General features: G+C 48.6%; 1 protein-coding gene across 10 annotated transcripts in view; it reads left to right on the top strand.

The window, feature by feature from the left end:
• PTPRN2 (protein tyrosine phosphatase receptor type N2) overlaps nt 1-23,494 on the top strand; it is a 1,017,982-nt gene that overhangs the window by 388,628 nt on the left and 605,860 nt on the right. For all 10 annotated transcript variants that reach the window (XM_045387364.2, XM_045387363.2, XM_045387365.2 and 7 more), the window contains one exon: nt 12,852-13,212. In XM_045387364.2, coding sequence (XP_045243299.2) covers nt 12,852-13,212 — 361 coding nt within the window. The remainder of the gene's footprint in view (nt 1-12,851; nt 13,213-23,494) is intronic.

The following is a 23,494-nucleotide window of genomic DNA, read 5'->3' as shown; positions in this document are numbered from 1 at the left end:
CTCCCACCTTAGCTCTGGTTTAACTAGTCCTTAATTTGGTTCAGTAACCGAGCCCTGCCTCTGAAGTTGAGTCCTGCCTCCTACCTCATTATCTCTTACCTTGTACAAAAATCAACTCAAGATGAATCAACAACTTAAATCTAAGACCTGAAACCATACAATTTCTAGAAGACTAGGAAAAAATCTTCTGGACATTGGCCTAGGCAAAGAGTTCATGGGTAAGACCCCAAAAGCAAATGCAACTAAAACTAAAATAAATTGGACCTAATTAAACTGAAAAGCTTCATATAGCAAAATAAATCATCAGACGACCCACAAAATGGGAGAAAATATTTGCAAACTATGCATCTGACAAAGGACCAACATCCAGAATCTACAAGGAACTCAATTTAGCAAGAAAAAAAAAAATCCCATTAAAAAGTGGAAAAATGACATGAATAGACATTTCTTTTCTTTTTTTTTTTTTTTTGAGACGGAGTCTCGCTGTGTTTCCCAGGCTGGAGTGCAGTGGCTGGATCTTGGCTCACTGCAAGCTCCGCCTCCCGGGTTCACGCCATTCTCCCGCCTCAGCCTCCCAAGTAGCTGGGACTACAGGCACCCGCCACCACGCCCTGCTAGTTTTTTGTATTTTTAGTAGAGACGGGGTTTCACCATGTTAGCCAGGATGGTCTCGATCTCCTGACCTCGTGATCCACCCGCCTCGGCCAATAGACATTTCTTAAAAGAAGATATTCAGATGGGCAAGAAACATATGAAAAAAATGCTCAACATCACTAATCATCAAGGAAATGCAAATTAAAACCACAATGAGATACCACCGTACTCCTGCAAGAGTGACTATTATTAAAAAGTCACAAAACAATAGAGTTGATATGACTGTGGTGAAAAGGGAACACTCATCCACTGCGGGTGGGAATGTAAATTAGTACAACCTCTATGGAAAACAGTATGGAGATTTCATAAAGATCTAAAAGTCAGTCTACCATTTGATCCAGCAATCTCGCTACTGAGTATCTATCCAAAGGAAAAGAAATCAATATATCAAAAAGGCACTTGTAGATATATGTTTATTGCAGCACAATTCACAATTGCAAAGATATGGAACCAGTCTAAGTGCCCATTGACCGATGAGTGGATAAAGAAAGAAAATGTAGGCCAGGTGCAGTGGCTCACACCTGTAATCCCAGCATATTGGGCGGCTGAGGTGGGTGGATCACGGCGTCAAGAGATCAAGACCATCCTGGACAACATGGTGAAACCCTGTCTCTACTAAAAATACAAAAAATTAGCCAGGTGTGGTGGTGGGTGCCTATAGTCCCAGCTACTTGGGAGGCTGAAGCAGGAGAATCACTTGAACCTGGGAGGTGGAGGTTGCAGTGAGCCAAGATTGTGCCACTGCACTCCAGCTTGGGCAACAGAGCGAGACTCCATCTAACAAAAAAAAAAAAAAGAAAGAAAAGAAAGTGTAGTGTATATATATACACCATGGAGTACTACTCAGCCATGAGAAAGAATGAAATAATGTCTCTTGCAGCGACTTAGTTGGAGCTGGAAGCCATTATTCTAAGTGAAGTAACTCAGGAAAGGAAAATTGATTACCTTATGTAATCAATTTTGTAAGTGGGAGCCAAGCTATGCATATGCAAAGGCAGACAGAGTGATCTAATGGACTTTGGAGACTCAGAAGTGGGAGGATGGGAGGGGAGAGAGATTTTAAAAACCTACATATTGGGTACAATGTGCATTACTTGGATGATGGGTGCATTAAGATCTGAGACTTCACCACTATTCAGTTCATTCATGTAACCCAAACCATGCATACCCCAAAAGCTATTGAAATAAAAAAAAATGGGCAAAAAGATTTGAATAAACACTTCACCAAAGAGGACAAATGAGTGACAGTTTAGTGTGAAACATTCAGTATCATTCCTCGTTATGGAAATGAAAATTGAAATCACAGTGAAATACCACTACAAACCTGTAAGAATGGCTAAAATAAAATAAAAAAAAACAAAAAACAAAACAAAACTTACCATCCTATATATTGGCAAGGAGGGAAGCTGGACCTCTCAAATGCCACCAGTGGAAACGTAAAACATTAACAATGATTTGGAAAATGTCTTGACGGTTTCTTCAAAAGTGAAATGTCTACCTGCCTGTGATCCCTCCATCCCACTTCTACTCAAGATAAATGAAAGCATGTGTGCATTCAAAGATTTACACACGAATCTTCATTGTAGCTTTCAATCCCACTTCTACTCAAGATAAGTGAAAGCATGTGTGTATTCAAATATTTACACACGAATCTTCATTGTAACTTTCAGTCCCACTTCTCAAGATAAGTGAAAGCACGTGGGCAAAGATGTACACACGGATCTTCATGGTAGCTTTCATAGTAAATGCCCACAATTGAAAAAACCCAAATGTCTATCAGAAAGTGAATGGACAAAGAAATTTTGTTTGATCCACAAAGTGGAATGCTACTCAGTAAGACACTGGAATGAGCTGTTGATGCATGAAACAGCACAGTGAGTCTCATTTCTGTTGACCAAAAGACAAAAGAGGACCGATTGTTATAATTCCAGTTTGGAAAGCTGTAGAAAATGCAAACTGGATTATAAGGGACAGAAAGCTGGTCGGGATTGCCTGGAGCTGTGGACAGGGATGGGAGAGGGCAGTGTCTCCAGGGCACCGGGACGTGTTCAGGGTGATGGACGTGTTCATTGTCATGCCTCCTGTACTGTTTATTGTATGTCAGTTATACTTCAGTAACACTGCAAAAGGAAAAGACACAAATAACCCCACACAAAAATGTATAAAAACTTTGAACAGATACTTCATAAAAAGATATACAAATGGCCAATGGAGGCATCAAAGGTGCTGAGCATCCTTATTCACAAAACCATAAAGAACGACTACTTCATGTCACTAGATTGGCTAAAATTTAAAAAAAAATCTATAAAACTAACTCTTGATGAGGACATAGAAATTCTCAAATTAGTGGGAATGCAATGCAAGCTGTTATAACCTGTATTTGGAAGCTGCTTGAACGCTAAAGATATGTCTGTCCTTGGACTCAGCAGTTCCCTTCTTGATGTCTACCCAAGAGGAGGGACGCCTGCGTTCACAGGAAGGCTGGCCCATGACTACCCCCAGTGGCTTCATCCAGAACAGTCCCAAACTGTCACCACCCAGATGCGGTCAACAAGCCCACCTTCCCCTGTCCCTGTTTCTGGAGGGGGTCCACCATGGGGGAGTGTGTTTGGGGACACAGCTTCCCTCACAGCCCTCTGCTTAGCCATGCCACCTGGAGGAGCAGGTGCGGAGGCACACAGCGATGAGAACCGTGGCCTCCACATATTGGATGCCCCATTCACGACGTTCATTTGAGGTTTTTAAGTTTACCCCCTCATGCGATTGTTCTCACGACCTTTGGTGGGAGCGGAGCTCTGGTGGAAAAGTGGCCCCAGGGCGTGGTGGTCTGCTCCCAGCATACATGGTAGTGTCTGAGGCAGAGCAGGCTGATGCATGCTGGCCACTGTCGTCCTGACTGTCACCCTGGTTTCCTCCCGGACAGTCCTGTCCCTGCCCTCCACTGAACACTCGCAGTGACAGGTGCCACCCCCCTGCACTAGCAGCCCCTCCACGCCCAGACCTGTGCTCCATGCAAGCTGGCCTGCTCGCTGTTCCTCTGTTCACTCGGCGTGTTGGGTGTCTGAGATGTGACACACATGCAGAGGCTGGGGAGAAGGGCTGTGTCTTAGCTCTGCCCTTTCCTCGCTGCAGGATCTTCTTTCCTCATATGCAAAATGTGGATAATCGTGTCTGTACCATCGAGTCATTGAGAGAGTTAGAGAAAATCAAGGCATGTAAAGCCAAAAACAGCCTAGTGTAGTGCTCAGTGAATAAGAGCCCCATGGCGATGCCTGTCCCTCCATCCTCCGGGTGGTTCTGAGTCAGTTGACCTCTAATCCCAGGCCAAGGTGGATGGGATATGGACTGGAACTCGCTGCTTTAATCATGCCCTGTGCTTTTCACTTGCCAGGTAGGAGGCTTTGGGGTGCAGCTTCTGGAAAGGCCAAAATGCAAACAGGAGACAGAAGGAAGAGTGGCGGGCGGGCAGGGTGGGCTGAGAGCAGCGCTGGCCTCACGGCGTCGCGAGTCTTCCGATAATTCCAGACTCGCAGAATGCATCGTCATTAGCAGATATCCAGGCGTTCACATTGGCGCCTCGTGATGCTGTCAACTCGCTACAAATTTGTTGATCCTAAGTTGTTTAGGACTTACCCTGTTCAACCTCATGGATTTTGTGAACTCTAAAAACTGTGCGGGGTCGTGTTTTTCAATCTGAGAGCTCTATACCTTGGCTGCAGAGACAGCACAGTGTATGCTAGTGTGAGACCCCGCTGCTTCCCTGAATACAAAAATGTTATTTTGTCTTGGAGACAGCGCTGTCGCTAAGAATGACACCACCATTATTTCCCCTCCACATGAGTGGGCCACTTAGAGCCCGAGCACTGTTAAACACTGACACTTTCTACTGTGTTAAGACAGAGACAGAGGCAGAGACACGCAGAGACAGAAACAGAGACAGAGACACAGAGAGAGACAGAGAAAATAAATGAGCTGCCAGAATCACCTCTCTAAGGCCCGAGACAGAAAGGCACAGTGAAGTCATCCCAACCCCACATTCGTGAGCCGGGGCCGGAGCTGCAGCGTTCCCACCTCAGCAGCCAAACCTGGCCGCGTCCGGTGCCAGCTCATTAGGAAGCCGGCGAACAGCGCTGCGGCCGTGTGCTTTGTCAGGCCGGCAGCAAGCACGCGGTGATCAATGTGCCTGTCAGCACTGCCTGCGGGCGGTGAGACAGGGAGAAAACGTGTGTTATGTGGTCAAAAGATGTCCCGACTTGGGCTTCCTAATTTGTTTTGGACCCTCGGTGCAGGAGAATAGCTGATGAGCATGGGCAGAGACCAGTGCGCACACAGGAGTCTCCTCCACTCAGCGTCTCCCGCCGTGTGGGACTCCCCAGACCTCCTGGCCTTCCTGTCAGCCTGAACTCGTAATTGTGCCGTTGGGACTGGGCTGGGTGGATCTCCAGGGGAGACATGTTTGTCAAAGGAAAAGGCCTGATTTTTAGCTCTGGTACCCCTGACCCCTGTAAAGTTGGGATCGAGGAGAGTCACTTCCTCAACGGTACCACTGTTTGGCAGGTGAGGGGTACAGTGCAGGGCGTGGCTCTATGCACTGCATCAGCTGGCTCCAGGAAGCAGCTCTGATTTCCTCCAGCTGAAGAGAATCACATTCTTCCAAAACCAGGATTGCTTTTCTGAACCTCTGTAATAGTATTCTTTCAATTACGGTTGTTAACATCTGTGACTCAACTCCTATTTCAGTCTGCAAGATGTGTGAGGACAGGGCCACGTCTGAGTTATTCTTCCTTCACGGAAGTCCAGGGCTCGGCACACAGCAGCAGTAGAAGTTTGATGCTGCTGACGGTGGGGGTGACACTGATGGTGGGATGCTGCTGTGGATGGTGAGGTGATGATGGTGCTGCTGCTGCTGATGATGGTGATGGTGGGATGATGATGGTGGGCATGCTGCTGTTGATAGTTGAGGTGACGATGGCAGGGATGATGTTGATGGCAGAAGTGATAATGGTGGGGATGCTGCTGTTGATGGTGGAGATAGTGGAGATGCTGTTGTTGATGGTGGAAGTTGTTGCAGGAAGTCAGGGACCCCAAACAGAGGCACTGGCTGAAGCCGCAGCAGAAGAACATAAATTGTGAAGATTTCATGGACATTTATCAGTTCCCAAAATGAATACTTTCATAATTTCTTATGCCTGTCTTTACTGAAATCTCTGAACATAAATTGTAAAGATTTCATGGATATTTATCACTTCCCCAATCAATACTCTCATAATTTTCTATGCCTGTCTTTAATCTCTTAATCCCATCATCTTTGTAAGCTGAGGATGTATGTCACCTCAGGATCGTGTGATGATTGTGTTAACTGTACAAACTGTTTGTAAAACGTGTGTTTGAACAATATGAAATCAGGGCACCCTGAAAAGGAACAGAACAACAGCGATCTTCAGGGAACAAGGGAAGATAACCTTAAGGTCTGACTTCCTGAGGGGTTGGGCAGAATGGAGCCATATTTTTCTTCTTGCAGAAAGCAAGTCAGAGAAATATTGCTGAATTAGTTTCCCAGCAAGGAATAACCCTGGGGAAGGAATGCATTCCCAGGGGTAGGTCTGTGAATGGCCGCTTGGGAGTGTCTGTCTTATGTGGTTGAAGATAAGGGATGAAATACACCCTGGTCTCCTGCAGTGCCCTCAGGCTTACCGGGATTGGGAAATTCCAGCCTGGTGAATTCTAGTCAGACCGGTTGTCTGCTCTTGAACCCTGTTTCCTGTTAAGATGTTTATCAAGACAATGCGTGCCCAGCAGGACATGGAACCTCATCAGTAATTCTAATTTTGCCCTCTGCCTTGTGATCTTTTATTGCCCTCTGAAGCATGTGATCCCTGTGACCTCTCCCTATTCATACACCCCTCCCCTTTTGAAATCACTAATAAAAGCGTGCTGGTTTTGCGGCTCAGATGGGCATCACGGAACCTGCTGATATGTGATGTCACCCCCGGAGGCCCAGCTGTAAAATTTCTCTTTGTACTCTTTCTCTTTATTTCTCAGACTGGCCAACACTTAGGGAAAATAGAAAAGGACCTACATTGAAATGTTGGGGGCTGGTTCCCCGATAGGAAGTGATGATGGTGAAGATGCTGCTATTGATGGTGGGATGATGCTGATGGTGAGGGTGATGATGGTGGGGATGCTGCTGTGGATGATGGGGTGATGATGATGGTGAAGGTGTTGATGGTGAAGATGCTGTTGTTGATGATGGGGTGATGATGGTAAAGGTGTTGATGGTGGAGATGCTGTTGTTGATGATGGGGTGATGATGGTGAAGGTGTTGATGGTGGAGATGCTGTTGTTGATGATGGGGTGGTGATGATGGTGAAGGTGTTGATGGTGGAGATGCTGTTGTTGATGATGGGGTGATGATGATGGTGAAGGTGTTGATGGTGGAGATGCTGTTGTTGATGGTGGAAGATGATGATGGTGGGGATATGCTGCTGTGGATGGTGGGATGATGCTGATGGTGAGGGTGATGATGGTAGGGATGCTGGTGATGATGGTGGAGATAGTGGAGATGCTGTTGTTGATGGCGAAGGTGATGATGGTGAGGATGCTGCTATTGATGGTGGGATGATGCTGATGGTAAGGGTGATGATAGTGGGGATGCTGTTGTTGATGATGGGGTGGTGATGATGGTGAAGGTGTTGATGGTGGAGATGCTGTTGTTGATGGTGGAAGATGATGATGGTGGGGATGCTGCTGTGGATGGTGGGATGATGCTGATGGTGAGGGTGATGATGGTGGTGATGCTGGTGATGATGGTGGAGATAGTGGAGATGCTGTTGTTGATGGTGAAGGTGATGATGGTGAGGATGCTGCTATTGATAGTGGGATGATGCTGATGGTAAGGGTGATGATAGTGGGGATGCTGTTGTTGATGATGGGGTGATGATGGTGAAGGTGTTGATGGTGGAGATGCCGTTGTTGATGGTGGAAGATGATGATGGTGGGGATGCTGCTGTGGATGGTGGGATGATGCTGATGGTGAGGGTGATGATGGTGGGATGTTAGTGATGCTGGTGGAGATAGTGGAGATGCTGTTGTTGATGGTGAAGGTGATGATGGTGAGGATACTGCTATTGATGGTGGGATGATGCTGATGGTGAGGGTGATGATGGTGGGGATGGTGCTGTGGATAGTGAAGATGACGATGGTGGGGATGCTGCTGTGGATGGTGGCATTGACACTAATGGTGATGATGATACTGCTGATGACTGCCATTTGTCAAGTTCCTCCTCTGAATTGTGTGCTGAGCAAGGCACTTTTACCTATACTCTCCCTAATCCTCACAGCAGGTTTTAAAGAAAACAGAATTATTTTTCTAGTTTTGCAGGTGGTGAAAGTGAGGCTTCAAGTTTACACAGTTTACACAGAGCTGACAGGATTGGGCCAGTCTCTCAGTGAGCCTTCTTTCCTGCTGGCTTTTACATTGTGTGGGCGACTGGGTTCTACTTCTCCTCGTATGGAAATGCAGTGGGTTGAAGAATATTCCCAGTAGAATATCATGTCAGCTTAAACATTAGCAGACTTTGGCAGAAGCTCTCCAATGCTTCATACCCACAGCTGGGCTACCCCAGAGATGCTCAGCCGGATTTCTCTTACACATAGTTTGAAGAATTCATGCACAGGAATGTCCATCGCATGTATTGGAAATTGGCCCATGTCCATGCCTTTAGGCTGCTAATTTCCAGGTTTGGGCACCTATGGTCTTAAAAATTATTCCACATTGTCTTTGGAAACCTCCCATCATTGGTATGTTGAAGTGAGACTGAAAACATCTTCACAATTGGGCATTTGAAAATGAGTCACAGAATTTTAAACTCAGAGCTGAGAGTGGAAGAAAAAGTCTAATTGGATAGTTCCTCATCAGTTGAGGTATGGATTTCCTGACTGCTTTAAAGAACATGAAGATATAGGCTAGGCATGGTGGCTCATGCTTGTAATCCCAGCACTTTGGGAGGCCGAGGCGGGAGGATCACTTGAGGTCAGGAGTTAGAGACCAGCTTGACCAACATGGTAAAACCCCGTCTCTACTAAAAATGCAAAAAAATTAGCTGGGCATGGTGATGTGTGCCTTAATCCCAGCTGCTCAGGAGGATGAGGCAGGAGAATCACTTGAACCCAGGAGGTAGAGGTTGCAGTGAGCTGAGATCGCGTCATTGCACTCCAGCATGGGCGACAGAGTGAGACTCCATCTCAAAAAAACAAACAAAATAACAAACAATGAAGGTATAATAAGGTAAAGTAAATAATAGTAATAATAGTAGTAGTCATAGCCATTAACCCTCCTGTGCCAGATACTATTATTATTATCCTTGTTTTACAGATGACCTAAATAAAGTGCTGAAGCACTAAGGTCGTAGCATTGGTGGTAGTTTAAACCCAGGCAGCTCCAGAGCCAGTTCCCTTTCCTTGGGGACCTCAAACCACAAAACAGCCAGTCAGCAGGAGAATACTTTTCTTCACTGCCCATGTTCCCAACTCTCAGGTCGTCTTGGTTATGGGATGGTCACTACCTTGGTGAGGAACACCGCAGCGTCTGCAATCATCTATTGAGTCGCCGGAGTGGCTTGCGAAAACCGATGTTTGCTATTATTTCTACAGGCCCTGTTGTTTGTGCTAACTACTGAAATATTCTTTTTCCTCTTCACCTTAATTTGATTCAGAACAGAAACCAAAAATAGATTGTTTATCCAAGTCTACTGCACAGATAACACTCTGCTGTGATTGTGTAATGCACTGAACCTAGTCAGTCCTGCACCTGGAGCCTCCAACTCAACTTTAATTAAAGGCCCTTTGAGTGGAAGCTCCAGGTGACTGCATTCATAGCAATGAGGGGAGAGCCGCTTGCAGGCACATAACAAGGGGTTTGGACACAGATCCCCAGCCCCCAGCACGGTGGCTGACCAGGTGTTCAGAGACAGCCTGTGCAAGAGGGAGTGCAGGCTGAGCTGGAGATTGACACTTACACCCAATTTGTGGGAAATTGCTGGAGGGGCTGTTTGTTGTGGTGGCATTCACTGTCTCTCACTCGCTTGCTCTCGCTCTTTCTCACGCTCTTGCTCGCTCACATATTCTCTTTCTTAAGGGAAGAATAGTTGATTTCAGGTAGTCCTTGGACAAAATTAAACAATTTGGATGATAACTAAAGTCCCATCACTTTAGAAATAATAATTAAAATATCTTAGAGATAATGGCTGGGTGCAGTGGCTCATGACTGTAATCCCAGCACTTTGGGAGGCTGAGGCAGGCCCCTCACTTGAGGTCAGGAGTTCGAGACCAGTCTGGCCAACATGGCAAAACCGCATCTCTACTAAAAATATAAAAATTAGCTGGGCACAGTGCCACACGCCTATAATCCCAGCTACTCGGGCGGCTGAAGCAGGAGAACCGTTTGAACCCCGGAGGTGGAGGTTGCCGTGGCTGAGATGTGCCCCTGCACTCCAGCCCGGGCAACAGTGAGAGACTCCATCTCAAAAGAAAAAAAAAAATCTTAGAGATAATGTCCGATTTCCTTTTTTGACAGAAGAAAATTGAGTCTCTAGGGGTCAAGTGATTTACCCAAGTTCATATATGAGAACTGAAATTAGAACCTGATTCAAACTGGCCGGGCGCGGTGGCTCATGCCTGTAATCCCAGCACTTTGGGAGGCTGAGGCAGGTGGATCACTTGAGGCTAAGAGTTCGAGACCAGCCTGGCTAACATGGTGAAACCCCATTTCTACTAAAACATACACACACGCAAAAATAGCCAGGTATAGTGTTGTGTTCCTGTGGTCCCAGCTACTTGGGAGGCAGAGGCATATGAGAATTGCATGAACTCAGGAGGCAGAGGTTGTAGTGAGCTGAGATTGCACCACTTCACTCCAGCCTGGGTGAAAGAGGGAGACTCTGTCTCAAAAAACAAACAAAAAAAACACACCATAAAAAAACAAACAAAAAAACCCAACCTGTATCAACCCATTTCCCAACTCCCAGGTTGCTATTGAAAAATCTAACCCAGAGAATGAACCCAAATATTTTCAGAAATAGCCAGACTCAGGAGTCAGATCCCCTTACCTTACTGCCAGCGATGGCTGCACACCCGTAGCTAGATGCTGAGGTGTCCACCTGCACTGACACGACATTGATCATGTGCCCCAAGGAGGTGCAAGTAGAAAATATGAATGGATGGGATTTAAGCTGTGTTGTCCACACACCCATGCGTGCCCCCACGGAGCTCAGCGTGTGTGTCCAGGACTCGAAAGTCTCTAAGCTGGAAATTATTCATACTCAGCTTGTCCATGACATTTTGATGAAGCCTAAGTCCGAGGTAGAATATGGGAACTTTTCACATTTTTACAGCTGCCCTAGAGGTGAGGATAGCTGGGCCTTGGTTTGTCTAGTGACACAAAGTGTGATGAGGACATGTCCTCTTAGGGAGTTTTACTAAATGAGTGAGGAGAAAATATAGACAGAAATCTAATGAAAGACTGTTAGCCAGGGCATTGATTAGTAAACGATGTGATAGGTAATTATCGAACAAGACACGCTGACATCTTCCCTGCTGCAGAACATTGCAGTTACAAGAGCAGGTGGCAAACATGTTTCAAGTCATCAGTAAAGAAGTTGGAATGGGCCGGGCGCGGTGGCTCAAGCCTGTAATCCCAGCACTTTGGGAGGCTGAGACGGGTGGATCACGAGGTCAGGAGATCGAGACCATCCTGGCTAACACGGTGAAACCCCGTCTCTACTGAAAAATACAAAAAACTAGCCGGGCGAGATGGCGGGCGCCTGTAGTCCCAGCTACTCGGGAGGCTGAGGCAGGAGAATGGCGTAAACCCCGGAGGCGGAGCTTGCAGTGAGCTGAGATCCGGCCACTGCACTCCAGCCCGGGCGACACAGCGAGACTCCGTCTCAAAAAAAAAAAAAAAAAAAAAAGAAGTTGGAATGAAGGCCTCCAGACAAGGCACTTGAGGCCTCTGCTGAGGGTTGCTGAAAGAGAGATTCAGGTATTGGGGAGCAGCTTTTCGGGGTTAAAGACCAGTGCAGGCATAAAATATGAACAGACGTTTCTTCAGAGAAGAGGTAGGAGTGGTCAATAAGGGCATGCCAAGAGGCAGCATCATTAGCCACCAGGGAGGCGCTGCCGAGCCTCACGAACGTGCCTGGGAGCGGCTCCTCTCGTTGCTGTGAAAGCAGTAACCCCGAGCTGCCGTGCAAAGGACCATTAGTTAAAGCTGAGTTGGAGGCTCCAGGTGCAGGGCATACTCGGCTTAGCACATTATGCAAATGACACAGCGCGGTATTGCTTTCCAACCGCTAGGATGACCATAATAAAAACAGAAGGACAGTAGAAAGTGTTGGCAAGGATGCAGAGGAGCTGGGATCTGCATCCATTACTGGTGAGCTTTTTCGTGGTGCTGCTGCGCTGGAAAACAGCTTGGGAGTTCCTCTATCAGTTAAATGTCGAGTTACCACGTAACATCCTCAAATAAACCCAAGAGAATTGAAAACACATTTATACAAAGACTCATAAACGAATACTCAGAGCAGCATTATTCAAAATAGCCAAAAGGTGGAAAAAAGCAAATATCCATGAACTGATTGATGAATTTTTAAAATGTGGGATATACATGCAGTGGGATAGTACTCGCCTCAAAGAGGAAGGACATCCGGGCCCGTGCCCCGGCATCGGCATGGGTGCACCTGAGGACATTACGCTGAGGGAAACAAGCCAGGCACAGATGCCACACGTGGTGTGATTCCATTTACACGAAACGTCCAGAAGAGACTCATCCGTAGAGACCGAAAGCGAATGAGCAGTGTCGGGGTGGGAGGGAGGAATGGGGACGCTGCAAAGTCGCTTTTCAGGTGATGTGGATGTTCTGGACTTAGTAGTGATGTTTCACAACTCTGTGAATACACTAAAAACTGCTGATGTGAGTGAATTATCTCCATGAAGCTGTCATTAAAAATAACGCAGGAACAAATATGAAATAGGGACCTGAGTTGGTCAGAGTGAAAATGAGAGTCCTGTTTTGGCTTTACATTTCAGAGATGCCCAGGGCTGTGTAGGACCTTGAAAACTGAGACTGAAGGGCATCTTGGTGCCCCCGGCTAACGATGGAAATGCGACTCTTGCTCTGTTTTGCTCTCCTGCCCCTCCAGGGTGACGACCGCTTCTCCAAGAGCATCCTGACCTATGTGGCCCACACGTCTGTGCTGACCTACCCTCCCGGGCCCCAGGCCCAGCTCCCCGAGGACCTCCTGCCGCGGACCCTCAGCCAGCTCCAGCCAGATGAGCTCAGCCCTAAGGTGGACAGCAGTGTGGAGAGACACCATCTGATGGCAGCCCTCGGTGCCTATGCTGCCCAGAGGCCCCCAGCTCCCCCTGGGAAGGGCAGCCTGGAGCCGCAGTACCTTCTGCGCGCCCCGTCCAGAATGCCCAGGCCCTTGTTGTCGCCAGCCGTCCCCCAGAAGTGGCCTTCACCTCTGGGAGATCCTGAAGACCCCCCCAGCACAGGGGAAGGTGAGCCAGCCTGCTTGGTGTTTCTTGTTTGCTGACTGTCCTCTGTCCGGCCCCTCCTAGTGACAGACGCACTACATTCTCCCCACACGTGGGGTCTGCACACTGCACTCCCCCTGAGGACGTGCAGCAGGAGTGGGGCACGATGTGGGGAAGGGTCCCTTCTGCCCTCATACCCTCTCTGTGCTGGGAAGGAGTATGTGGTCATTTCAAGACCTGGGAATGCAGTGGTCGGCAAGAGGCAGGAGGTGATCCTGAGGGTGGGACAGAGAAGGCGCTGCTGAGGGTGTGAGGACAGTGAACACAGCAGCCGGTGGGAGGGTGAGGTGATCCTGAGGGTGTGAGGACAGTGAACGCGGCGGCCGGTGGGAGGGCGAGGTGATCCTGAGGGTGTGAGGACAGTGAACGCGGCGGCCGGTGGGAGGGCGAGGTGATCCTGAGGGTGTGAGGACAGTGAACGCGGCGGCCAGGGGGAGGAGGAGGTGATCCTGAGGGTGTGAGGACAGTGAACGCGGCGGCCGGGGGGAGGAGGGGGTGATCCTGAGGGTGTGAGGACAGTGAACGCGGCGGCCGGGGGGAGGAGGGGGTGATCCTGAGGGTGTGAGGACAGTGAACGCGGCGGCCGGGGGGAGGAGGGGGTGATCCTGAGGGTGTGAGGACAGTGAACGCGGCGGCCGGGGGGAGGAGGGGGTGATCCTGAGGGTGTGAGGACAGTGAACGCGGCGGCCGGGGGGAGGAGGGGGTGATCCTGAGGGTGTGAGGACAGTGAACGCGGCGGCCGGGGGGAGGAGGGGGTGATCCTGAGGGTGTGAGGACAGTGAACGCGGCGGCCGGGGGGAGGAGGAGATGATCCTGAGGGTCTAGGGACGATGAAGGCAGCAGCTGGTGGGAGGGGGAGTTGCTCCTGAGGGTTTGGGGACAGTGTGTGTTCCCTTCTCACTTCTCGTTCATCCCTTCCCCAGATTTTACGATTTCACAATTTTACTGCTGAAGCTGATGGATGGGGCGGGAAACATGGCTTGCAGGATGGGTCTGGCCCACAGCTTTTGTCGTCCTGTTATGGAAAATTGAATACGTTAAGTCCAGTGTCCTTTGTCGCTGAACTCACCCCTCCTGTGGCCCAGCATGTGGTCCTGGCCCATATTTATGGCAGTTTGCCGCGTCTTCCGAAGCCCCATCTGGATTTCGTGCTGCTCACCATGGGCTGGGTGAACAGTGTCGGCCTCGAGATGACCGCTGTGCCAAGAGCGTGGCTTCCGGTGTCGCTACCTGAGTTAACCCACGTCAGGGCGGGCCCGGGGAGAAGGGCGTTTGCGGGTTCCTGTGGCTCTGTGATATGGAGAAGGTTCTGACCCATTTATTTCCCAACACCTTTTTCCCAAGACCATCCTGCACTGGATTGTGATAAAATATGACTTCCCCTTTGGAGGTAACAAACACTAAAATCAAGTAGATAACGGTTTTCACAAACATTGCCTGAGCGTCGCGTTATGTGAGCGCTCCATGCTCCCTAAGTGAAGGCTGAATGGGAACCTGAGAGCGAGCGTCAGCTTCTCCGCCGTCTGCAGCCGGAGGCTCTCCTGCCCTCGCTCTTTCTTTGTTCGTGCAGCCGTTATGGCAGATTTTAAATAGAAGGAATGTGAAGTTGCAATTAGAGGGAAGGACGTGTGACCATTACCAGTGCTTCCTCCTTGTTCCTGTCTTGGAGGAGAAGGACGGCGGAGGAGGCCAATGCCGCGCTTGAGTGAGCGCTGCTGGAGCATTCATGGTGCTGTTTGCCACGGGAGCTGCCCGCCTGGAGTGGCCACTTTCCCTCCAGCACCTCTCCCTTTGGGGCCACGTCTCCTCTGTTCTAAGTCATGCTGTATTCCAAGAAACCCCTTTTCTTGATGGTCCTCCCTCCTGTGCTCTCTGTGTACTAGACACCATCGAGGGTCTTCACCGCCTCCTGTGTGTACTAGACACCATCGAGGGTCTTCACTGCCTCCTGTGCTCTCTGTGTACTAGACACCATCGAGGGTCTTCACTGCCTCCTGTGCACTCGTGGGTACTGGACGCTATCAGGGGGTCTTCACTGCCTCCTGTGGGTACTAGACACCATCAGGGGTCTTCACCGCCTCCTGTGCACTCGTGGGTACTGGACGCTATCAGGGGGTCTTCACTTGTGACCTTGGGTCCCGTGTAGCTGCCGAGCTTCCCGTTCTCCTCCAGCTCAGTGTGGCCTCAGCCCTTGGCCACACGGCTGAGGTCACCTTCAGCTTCTCGTCTCAGCCTTCCGTGGCCCTCCCCGGTGCCGGCTGCCCCTCCACCTGCATTCTTCCGCCTCTGTGCTCCTTCTAGTGGGGTCACGTTGGGTCGTCCTCTTGCTTCTCTAACGTCCCTTGTCTCTATCCTATCCCATCTCCCACAACTTAAAAAACCCCATTCACCTCTGTCCTCATTACTGGGAACAGAAAGCAGTAAACATCCTCACCCCCATCAAAGGGAGGGAAACCCAGCTGGAGAGCCCGGTGTGGGTGAGCTCGCAGAGAGAATAGGGCGTGCTGCGGCTCCGCGCGCCCTTCCAACGCGCGCTCCTGCTCTGCGCGCATTTCCTATGCATCCAGGGAGCTTCGCCTCTCTGCCTTGGCACCTTCTCCTTCCTCCCACACCCCAGGGTATGGATCTTCAGAAAAAGCGTCCTGAACGTGCTCTCTCCACTCTCCCGTGATCCCTCCGATTTACACAATGTGCCTGGCATTCTTCCTGAGCTACCCTGCAATGCTGGTGCTCTTCTGATTGGTGATCACTGTCTTCCTAATCGCACTGTGTGCTTTACAAAAGCATCATGTAAAACGGCAAATATGAAATATGCAGAGAAAATTGAGAACCCCATACAGGCATCACCTATGAAATACACAGAGAATATTGAGAACCCCATACAGGCATCTCCTATGAAACAGAGAATATTGAGAACCCCATACAGGCATCACCTATGAAATACACAGAGAATATTGAGAACCCCATACAGGCATCTCCTATGAAACAGAGAATATTGAGAACCCCATACAGGCATCACCTGTCTGCCACAAATGGTGACTCTCAGGCTTTCCTGATACTCCTCTGCACCCACTACAGCCCCCTGCTCTGCCCTGGGATGATTCGAAAGCAAATCCAGACATGGAATGATGTCTCAAGATGAGAGGCCCTAGCTAGTTAGACATTCTCAACACAAAGAGCAACTGCACCCAAGCAGGAAGGGAGGACCCTGCGATGATGCCAGGGAGCAGAAAACTTCTTTACAGGTCAGAGAGCAGGGCCACCCTCCTGCCGCACGGTCGGGTCCACCATGAGACCCTGGCTGTTCAGTCTTCAGAGAGTGAGAGGGAAGACCCACGCGTACCTGCTCCCAAAGAAGCAGTCAGTCAACGAGGCCGCAGGCCGCACACATGCGACAAAAGTTCACCTGGTAAAAGCTTTAAAAAGAGACCCTCTTCCATCACTTATTCATAATTCACATCTGGTCTGCTTCCAAAGAGCTTTAAAGCAGGTTCAATCGAAGGCCTATCTAAGGTGGGGTGATGGGGAGGACAGCAGGTGACGTGCAGTGGCCGGTGAAGGAATTTGGGGCTCATCCAGTTCAGCATCTCCAGTTTCCCCGCTTGACACCTGACAGTCATGGACCTCGTTGCTGTCTCCATAGTTTGCCTTTTCCTGAATGTTCTGGGGTTGGAACCGTACAATATGTGGCCTTTTCACAGTCACATGCCTTCAAGATTCCCCCGTCTTTTCATGGCTCATTTCTCTTTAGTGCTGAATAATACTGTATTATTACATTATAATCCATAACATCCCATTGTATAGATGGGCCACAATTTATTCGCCTACTGAGGAACAGCTTAGTTGCTTCCATGTTTTGGCGATTATTCATAAAGCTGCCATCAGCACCCTCATGCAGGTTTTTGTATGGGTGTGTCTTCAGCTTCTACTGGTAAGTACCAAGGAGTGTAATCACTGGATCACATAGTAAGAGAACGTTTGGTTTTGGAGGCAGCCACCAAACTGTCTTCCCCAGTGGCTGTGGCATTCTGCGTTCTGCGTGTCACCAGCAGTGAACGAGCTGCTGTTGCTCCACATCCTCGCCTGCACTGGGTGTTGTCGGTGTTCTGGGTTCTGGCCGTTCTGAGAGGTGTGTGGTGGTGTCTCGTTGTCATTTGCATTCACATTTCCCTGATGATGGAGGAAGCAGAGCATCTCCACATGCTTGTTTTCCTCTGTGTGTCTTCTTTGGTGAGGTGTCTGTGGTGGTGTCTGGGCCATGTTTTAGTTAGGCTGTTTGTTTCCTTATTGTTGAGTTTGTAAAGTTCTTGAGTATGTTAGATATTGGTCCTTTATCAGATATCAGATACATCTTCTGTACACGTTTTCTCCCAGTCTGTGGCTTGTCTTTTCATTCTCTTGAGAGCGTCTTTTGCAGAGCATTAGTTTTTATTTTAATGAAGTCCGACTTACCAATTATTTTATTCATGGATTTTGCCTTTGGTGTTGGATTTTAAAAAGTCATCACCAAACCCAAGGTCATCTAGAGTTTCTCCTCTCTTACCTTTAAGGAGTTTTATGGTTTTTCATTTTGGAATGAGTTCTGTGATCCATTCTGAGTTAGTTGTGAAGGGTGTAAGGTCTGCATCTGGAATTGTTTCTGTGCGTGTGTACGTCCAGTTGTCCAGCACCATTTGTTAAGAGGTGATCCTTTCTCCATAGCATCAACTTTGCTTCTTTTCAGAGCTCAGCTGACCTCATGTCTGTGGACCCATGTCTGTGCTCTCTGTTCTGCTTCATTGATCTGTTTGTCTGTGTCACCAACCCCACCCTGCCTGGATTCCTGTGGAGTTGGAGGGAGTCATAATGATGGGTGTAGTGAGTCTTAACGACAGGTGTAGTGCGTCCTAACGATGGGTGGTGTTGTCCTCCACCTTTGTTCTTCTTCAGTATTGTGTTGGCTGTTCTGGGTCACTCGCCTCTCCATGTAAACTTTAGAATAAATTTGCTTGTATCCAAAAAATGACTTGCTGGGATTTTGACTGTGATTTCATTAAATGCATAGATCAAGTTGGAGGACTGACATGCTGACAATATTGAGTCTTTGGGAGCCAGTCGTAATCCTGAAAGATACAGTCCTGAATGCCATAATTCTGAATGTTAAGATCCTGAAATATCAACATCCCTAAGGTCCCTAAAAGCCCGAAAATCACAGTCTCAAAATATCAAAATCCCTAAAATGTAATTCTGGAAAAAATTGTTTAAAAGACATTTATTTACATTTTTAAAAGGGAATTTATTTGCAAAACATATAAAATCATGACAAAACACTTCATAGGCCATTTTGCACAATAAAATAAGCGATAGTAACATTCGTATTTTTGCAGGCACGAGCCCTCAGATATCTTGACGACAGTTGCGTGGGCATAGCGGTTATGAGCAGATGAACCGTGTTCGTGAAGACGTAGGTCAGGAAGGGAGATGTATAAAAGCGACACTCTGCTTGGTAATTGTGTGCACCCAGCTGTATGACTGCAGGCGTCTGAAATACCCTGATGAACAGCCTAAGTCTTTTGACGAGATCAGTCAAAAACCCTGATGGGTCACCACTGCATAAACAGTCGAAGAGCTGAGATCTCAAGAAATTGTATCTTTCACAAATGAAGATGTACGAAAAGGACATTCTTCATTTGTTGAGGAAGTTGCAGTGTTTTTACGATGAGAACCAGGGAAGCTGATGGTGTAACTCTCAGTCTGAGGACCCAGGGACGGCTGGTGTGAGTCCTGGAGTCTGAAGGCTGGCAAACCTGGTGCTCTGATGTCCAGGGCAGCGGAAGGAAAGTCTGCCCCAGTGCTCAGAGGGATCCTAATTCACCCTCCGTGTTTGTTCTCTCTGGGCCCCAGCTGTTTGGATGGTGCCTGCCCACCAACACTGAGGCAGACCTTCCCCCAGCCCACTCAGACTCCACCCTATCTCCCTGGAGACACCTCCCAGAAACACCCAAAATGAAGCTTTACTGGATTTCTAGGTGTTCCTTAACCCAGTCAAGTTGACACTTAAAACTAAGTCCACAGTTTCAACTCCTTATCAACTTAGCACACAACTCCTTAAATTATGCTTAATTTCCAAATAAAGACAGTAACAAGGTAACAGCTCCACCCAGCAGGTTGCAGCTCTTCTGTGATTATCATTTAGGGATTTTAAACATTAGCAACATTAGACTTTTGAGGTTTAGACTCTGTTTAGAGATTTTGATATTCAGAGATTTGAGGATTTCACTATTTGGGATTATGGCAATTGGGACGGTTTCTTTTGAGATTATGATCCAAACCTGTGTCTTGCTAGCCATGAGCATGCAATATTTATACACTGTTTCTCCATTTCTTTACTTCTGCTTTCTTTCATCAGTCCTGTAATTTTTTTTTCAAGTAGATACAGTACTTGTGTAATGCTATTCTTTCAGCTCAAGACTCTGATGACAGTGAAAGCATTTTGAAAATCACTTTGGGACATGCATCAGACACTGTTTTCTAAGTGAACCAATAACAAATAATGTGTGGGGTGTTCACTGTTGTAATCCTTGCTCACTGATCAAACACCAGCCACACTGAACAGGAAACAACACTGGTAACCAACCTGTTAGAATGCTTTCTTTCATCATCTTGGTTCTGCGCCCTCCAGAGCCTGAATGGGAATTACAAGACCCTAATTCGCATCATGACGGCTGACTTTTGGTTCTGAATTTCACATTGCAGCCTCTTCCCAACAAACCTGGTATTTCTTCTATTCAGGCGTCTTATTATACTCTCACTTGTATGGCCAAGGTAATTACGGGTCTCCACCCAGCCAGCCGCTGTTCTAAGGTGGGGCCCGTGGCGTTCATTTGGGAAGTGACTGGGAAACTCACGTGGAAGCTGGAAGAACTTGTTTCTGTCGCCGGCCATGCAACTCTCCAGCCATGCAAGCTTCGCGTGGTTATGCCTGAGTTCACTCATTCATTCAGAAAGCTCTTGTGAAGTCCCAGCCAATCACTTGGGCTCCTGATTCTCCCGAGTTCACTCATTCATTCAGAAAGCTCTTGTGAAGTCCCAGCCAATCACTCGGGCTCCTGATTCTCTCGAGTTCACTCATTCATTCGGAAAGCACTTGCGAAGTCCTGGCCAATCACACGGGCTCCTGGTCCTCTCCCCTCATCCAAGATAAGCGTGTTCTGGTCCTCTTCTCCTTCGAGCCTCCCGTGAGCCTGAGGTCCTGCGTTGGCCGGTATGGTGCCCACTTCCCTGTCGTGTTGGTGGTGGGAATCCCAGACTGAAAACCCTCACCAAGAAGGGCGTGTGCCCCGCAGCCCAGTCTCAGGAGGGCACTGAACCAAAGCTTTGACTTTTCACGGTGACAGCAGTAGATGATAATACAGAAAACACGAGGCCAATGCTTCCGTCACTCTGGAGAAAATATGCCCACACTTTTGGGGTCATTTTCACTTGAAAGGAAGCACCTGCTGCCTTTTCATTTTTAAGAAATTCATTCATATTTGAATGCAGGCCAGTGCCGCTCGGTATTCTAAACCCAAGCATGCCTCTTGGCTTAAAAAAAAATTAGAAGAGAATTGGCCACCTAATCACTGGCACACAGAGGCGCCTCTCACAGGCTGCTCCAGGAGGAAGCCACTGATAAATTCTTAATCTCAGATCCATGCCCCTGGCTGCAGTTCACGAGCACCCTCCAAAGCAGGAGGAGAAGGCACCTATGTTATCAAAGCGCCTCTCATCCCAGCGAAACAGTCCCGTGCTCCGTGTGCACTGCCTGAGGCTTTTCTTCCTGCGCATCAGCACACCATAGAGGCAGCAGCAGCGCAGTCTCTCCCAGGGGTGCTGGTGGGGGAGGGGGTCACGCTGTGGCTTATATAGCCGAAGTAGGGATCCTCTCACTGCCCCTTGAGGACACACCCACTGCTCAGCAGCCCTGACGCGGATGCACCCAGTGCGGGGTGGCAGCGGCCGTGTGTGGCTGACAGCCCCGGACCCGTGTGTGGCTGGCAGCCCTGGACCCGTGTGTGGCTGGCAGCCCCGGACCCGTGTGTGGCTGGCAGCCCCGGACCTGCACTGCTCAGGCCCGCCCAGCTCATGTCTTCTTCCGGCGGGAGGCAGCTCCCCCGTTTCTGCATCAGTGCAGAGTCACTGCCTTCAGATTTGGGAGAAGCGAGAGAGTCATCAACTCTGCCCCCATGTGAGAAATAATCTCTTCCACGGTGTTCTGATGCCCTCACGGACTCTGCTTAAACGCCCGTGAGGTCACTGCTTTCCTGCCAGGCCCGTGCTGCTGTGAGCCAGCTGCAGCTGCATCTGCTGGAAGGATTTTTACTTTCAGAATTGGGTTGAAATTTGCCTCTGTCTGACTGGGACTTGTTAGGGCACCTAAAGGCACTTCACTGACACTGCCCCCCTGAGGTTTTCCTCCCACCACCTTCCGCCATGGCTCTAATGGGCAGGCCTTCCAGAGCCACATGGAACAGGGGTGCTCTCTGCTGTGTAAGCATCCTCCACGTATGATGTCATCCTTCCTGTCGCTTTTCCAAATCTCCCCAGTTCCAACCTGAACGCTGTTGGTTAATGGAGGCCACTGATTACATGGTGACGTTTCCCCTCTGAGGGCACAGAGCAGGTGCAGGGAAGGCGCTGGGGGAGCCTTTCCCCTTCCTGCAGGCGAGTGTGTCACAGGCTGGAACTGGGGGCTCAAGGCCCCGGGACATTCTGCGCAGCAGTTGGTTCGCTTCGGGTCTGATCTTGCCGAGCATCTGACTGTAGCTGTGTGTTCACCTGCGCTCTCCACCGGCATTTCTAGAACTTTTCAAGATAACTGTTCCCATTAAGAGAGCATTTCTATAGATGTCAGCCTAGCTCATTTAGCAAATGTGGGCAGCTCCAAAGTCCCACCCCTGAAACATCTGTGAAACGTTTTCTCTTCTGGTCTTACCTGCCATCCAGTCCATGGCGGGCTGCGTTACCTGTCATCTGTTAGTTCACATTCTGAGTGTGCAAACTCACACTAACGTGAACCTAAAGGAAGCATTCTTTAGAAAGCCATTTGACTGCCAATCCCCACACCCCACTGAAGTCACGTCATTAATGCCAGAGCTAATTTGATACATTTTTTTCTTCTTTGCCTCACTATTGCATTCAATAGAGAAAGCGTTAGACTGGGTGAATGCAGAGCCCTGTGAGTGTGACAGTGCAGGAGAAGCTTCCTCCCAGGCTGCAGTGTGGGCACTTTTCTTTAGTGAGGGAGAGATGCACGCCACTAAGCTCTGATGCTGTTACACCATCAAATTGGAAGGAGCATACATTTTACTACATCTGTATTGTTTCCAGTGAAAACAGACAGCAGGCTGGCCTATGATTATGTCAGTTTCTCCCTGTGGAAGCCCAGATAAGGAGAGAATGCAATAATGAGCTCCTACTGAATTTACCTGAATCCTCTGCAAATACCCAAGTTTTGGACTCCAGCAATTAAATGGGCTGTATGTCCTCTAAACCAAAGGAGCACAGTCCATTCCCCATGATGGTGGGTGATGGTGAGGATGGTGGTGATGATGATGGTGTTGATGATGGTAATGATAGTGTTGATGGTGATGATGGTGATGACGGCAATGATGATGATGGTGTTGATGGTGATGGTAATGATGGTGATGGTGATGATAATGGTGATGGTGATGATAGTGTTGGTAGTGATCATAATGATGGTGATGGTGATGATGGCGTTGGTGATGGTGATGATGGTGTTGATAGTGTTGATGGTGATGGTGATGGTGATGGCATTGGTGATGATGATGGTGTTGATAGTGTTGATAGCGATGGTGATAATGGTGATGGTGATGATGGCATTGGTGATGATGGTGTTGATAGTATTGATGGTGATGGTGATGATGGCATTGGTGATGATGATGGTGTTGATGGTGATGATGATGGTGTTGATAGTGTTGATGGTGATAATGGCATTGGTGATGGCGATGATGATGGTGTTGGTAGTGTTGATGGTGATGGTGATTATGACATGGTGATGGTGATTATGACGTTGTGATGGTGATGATAGTGTTGATGGTGATAGTGATGATGATGGTGATGATAGTGTTGATAGTGATGGTAATGATGGCGATGGTGATGATGGCGTTGGTGATGGTGGTGATAGTGTTGATGGTGATGGTGATGATGATGATGGTGATGGTAGTGTTGATGGTGATGGTGATGATGACATTGGTGATGGTGATGA

Source organism: Macaca fascicularis, chromosome 3 (genome assembly GCF_037993035.2).
Source record: "Macaca fascicularis isolate 582-1 chromosome 3, T2T-MFA8v1.1".
In the NCBI taxonomy this organism is placed as follows: Eukaryota; Metazoa; Chordata; class Mammalia; order Primates; family Cercopithecidae; genus Macaca; species Macaca fascicularis.
This window is presented reverse-complemented; position numbering and strand designations above follow the sequence as displayed.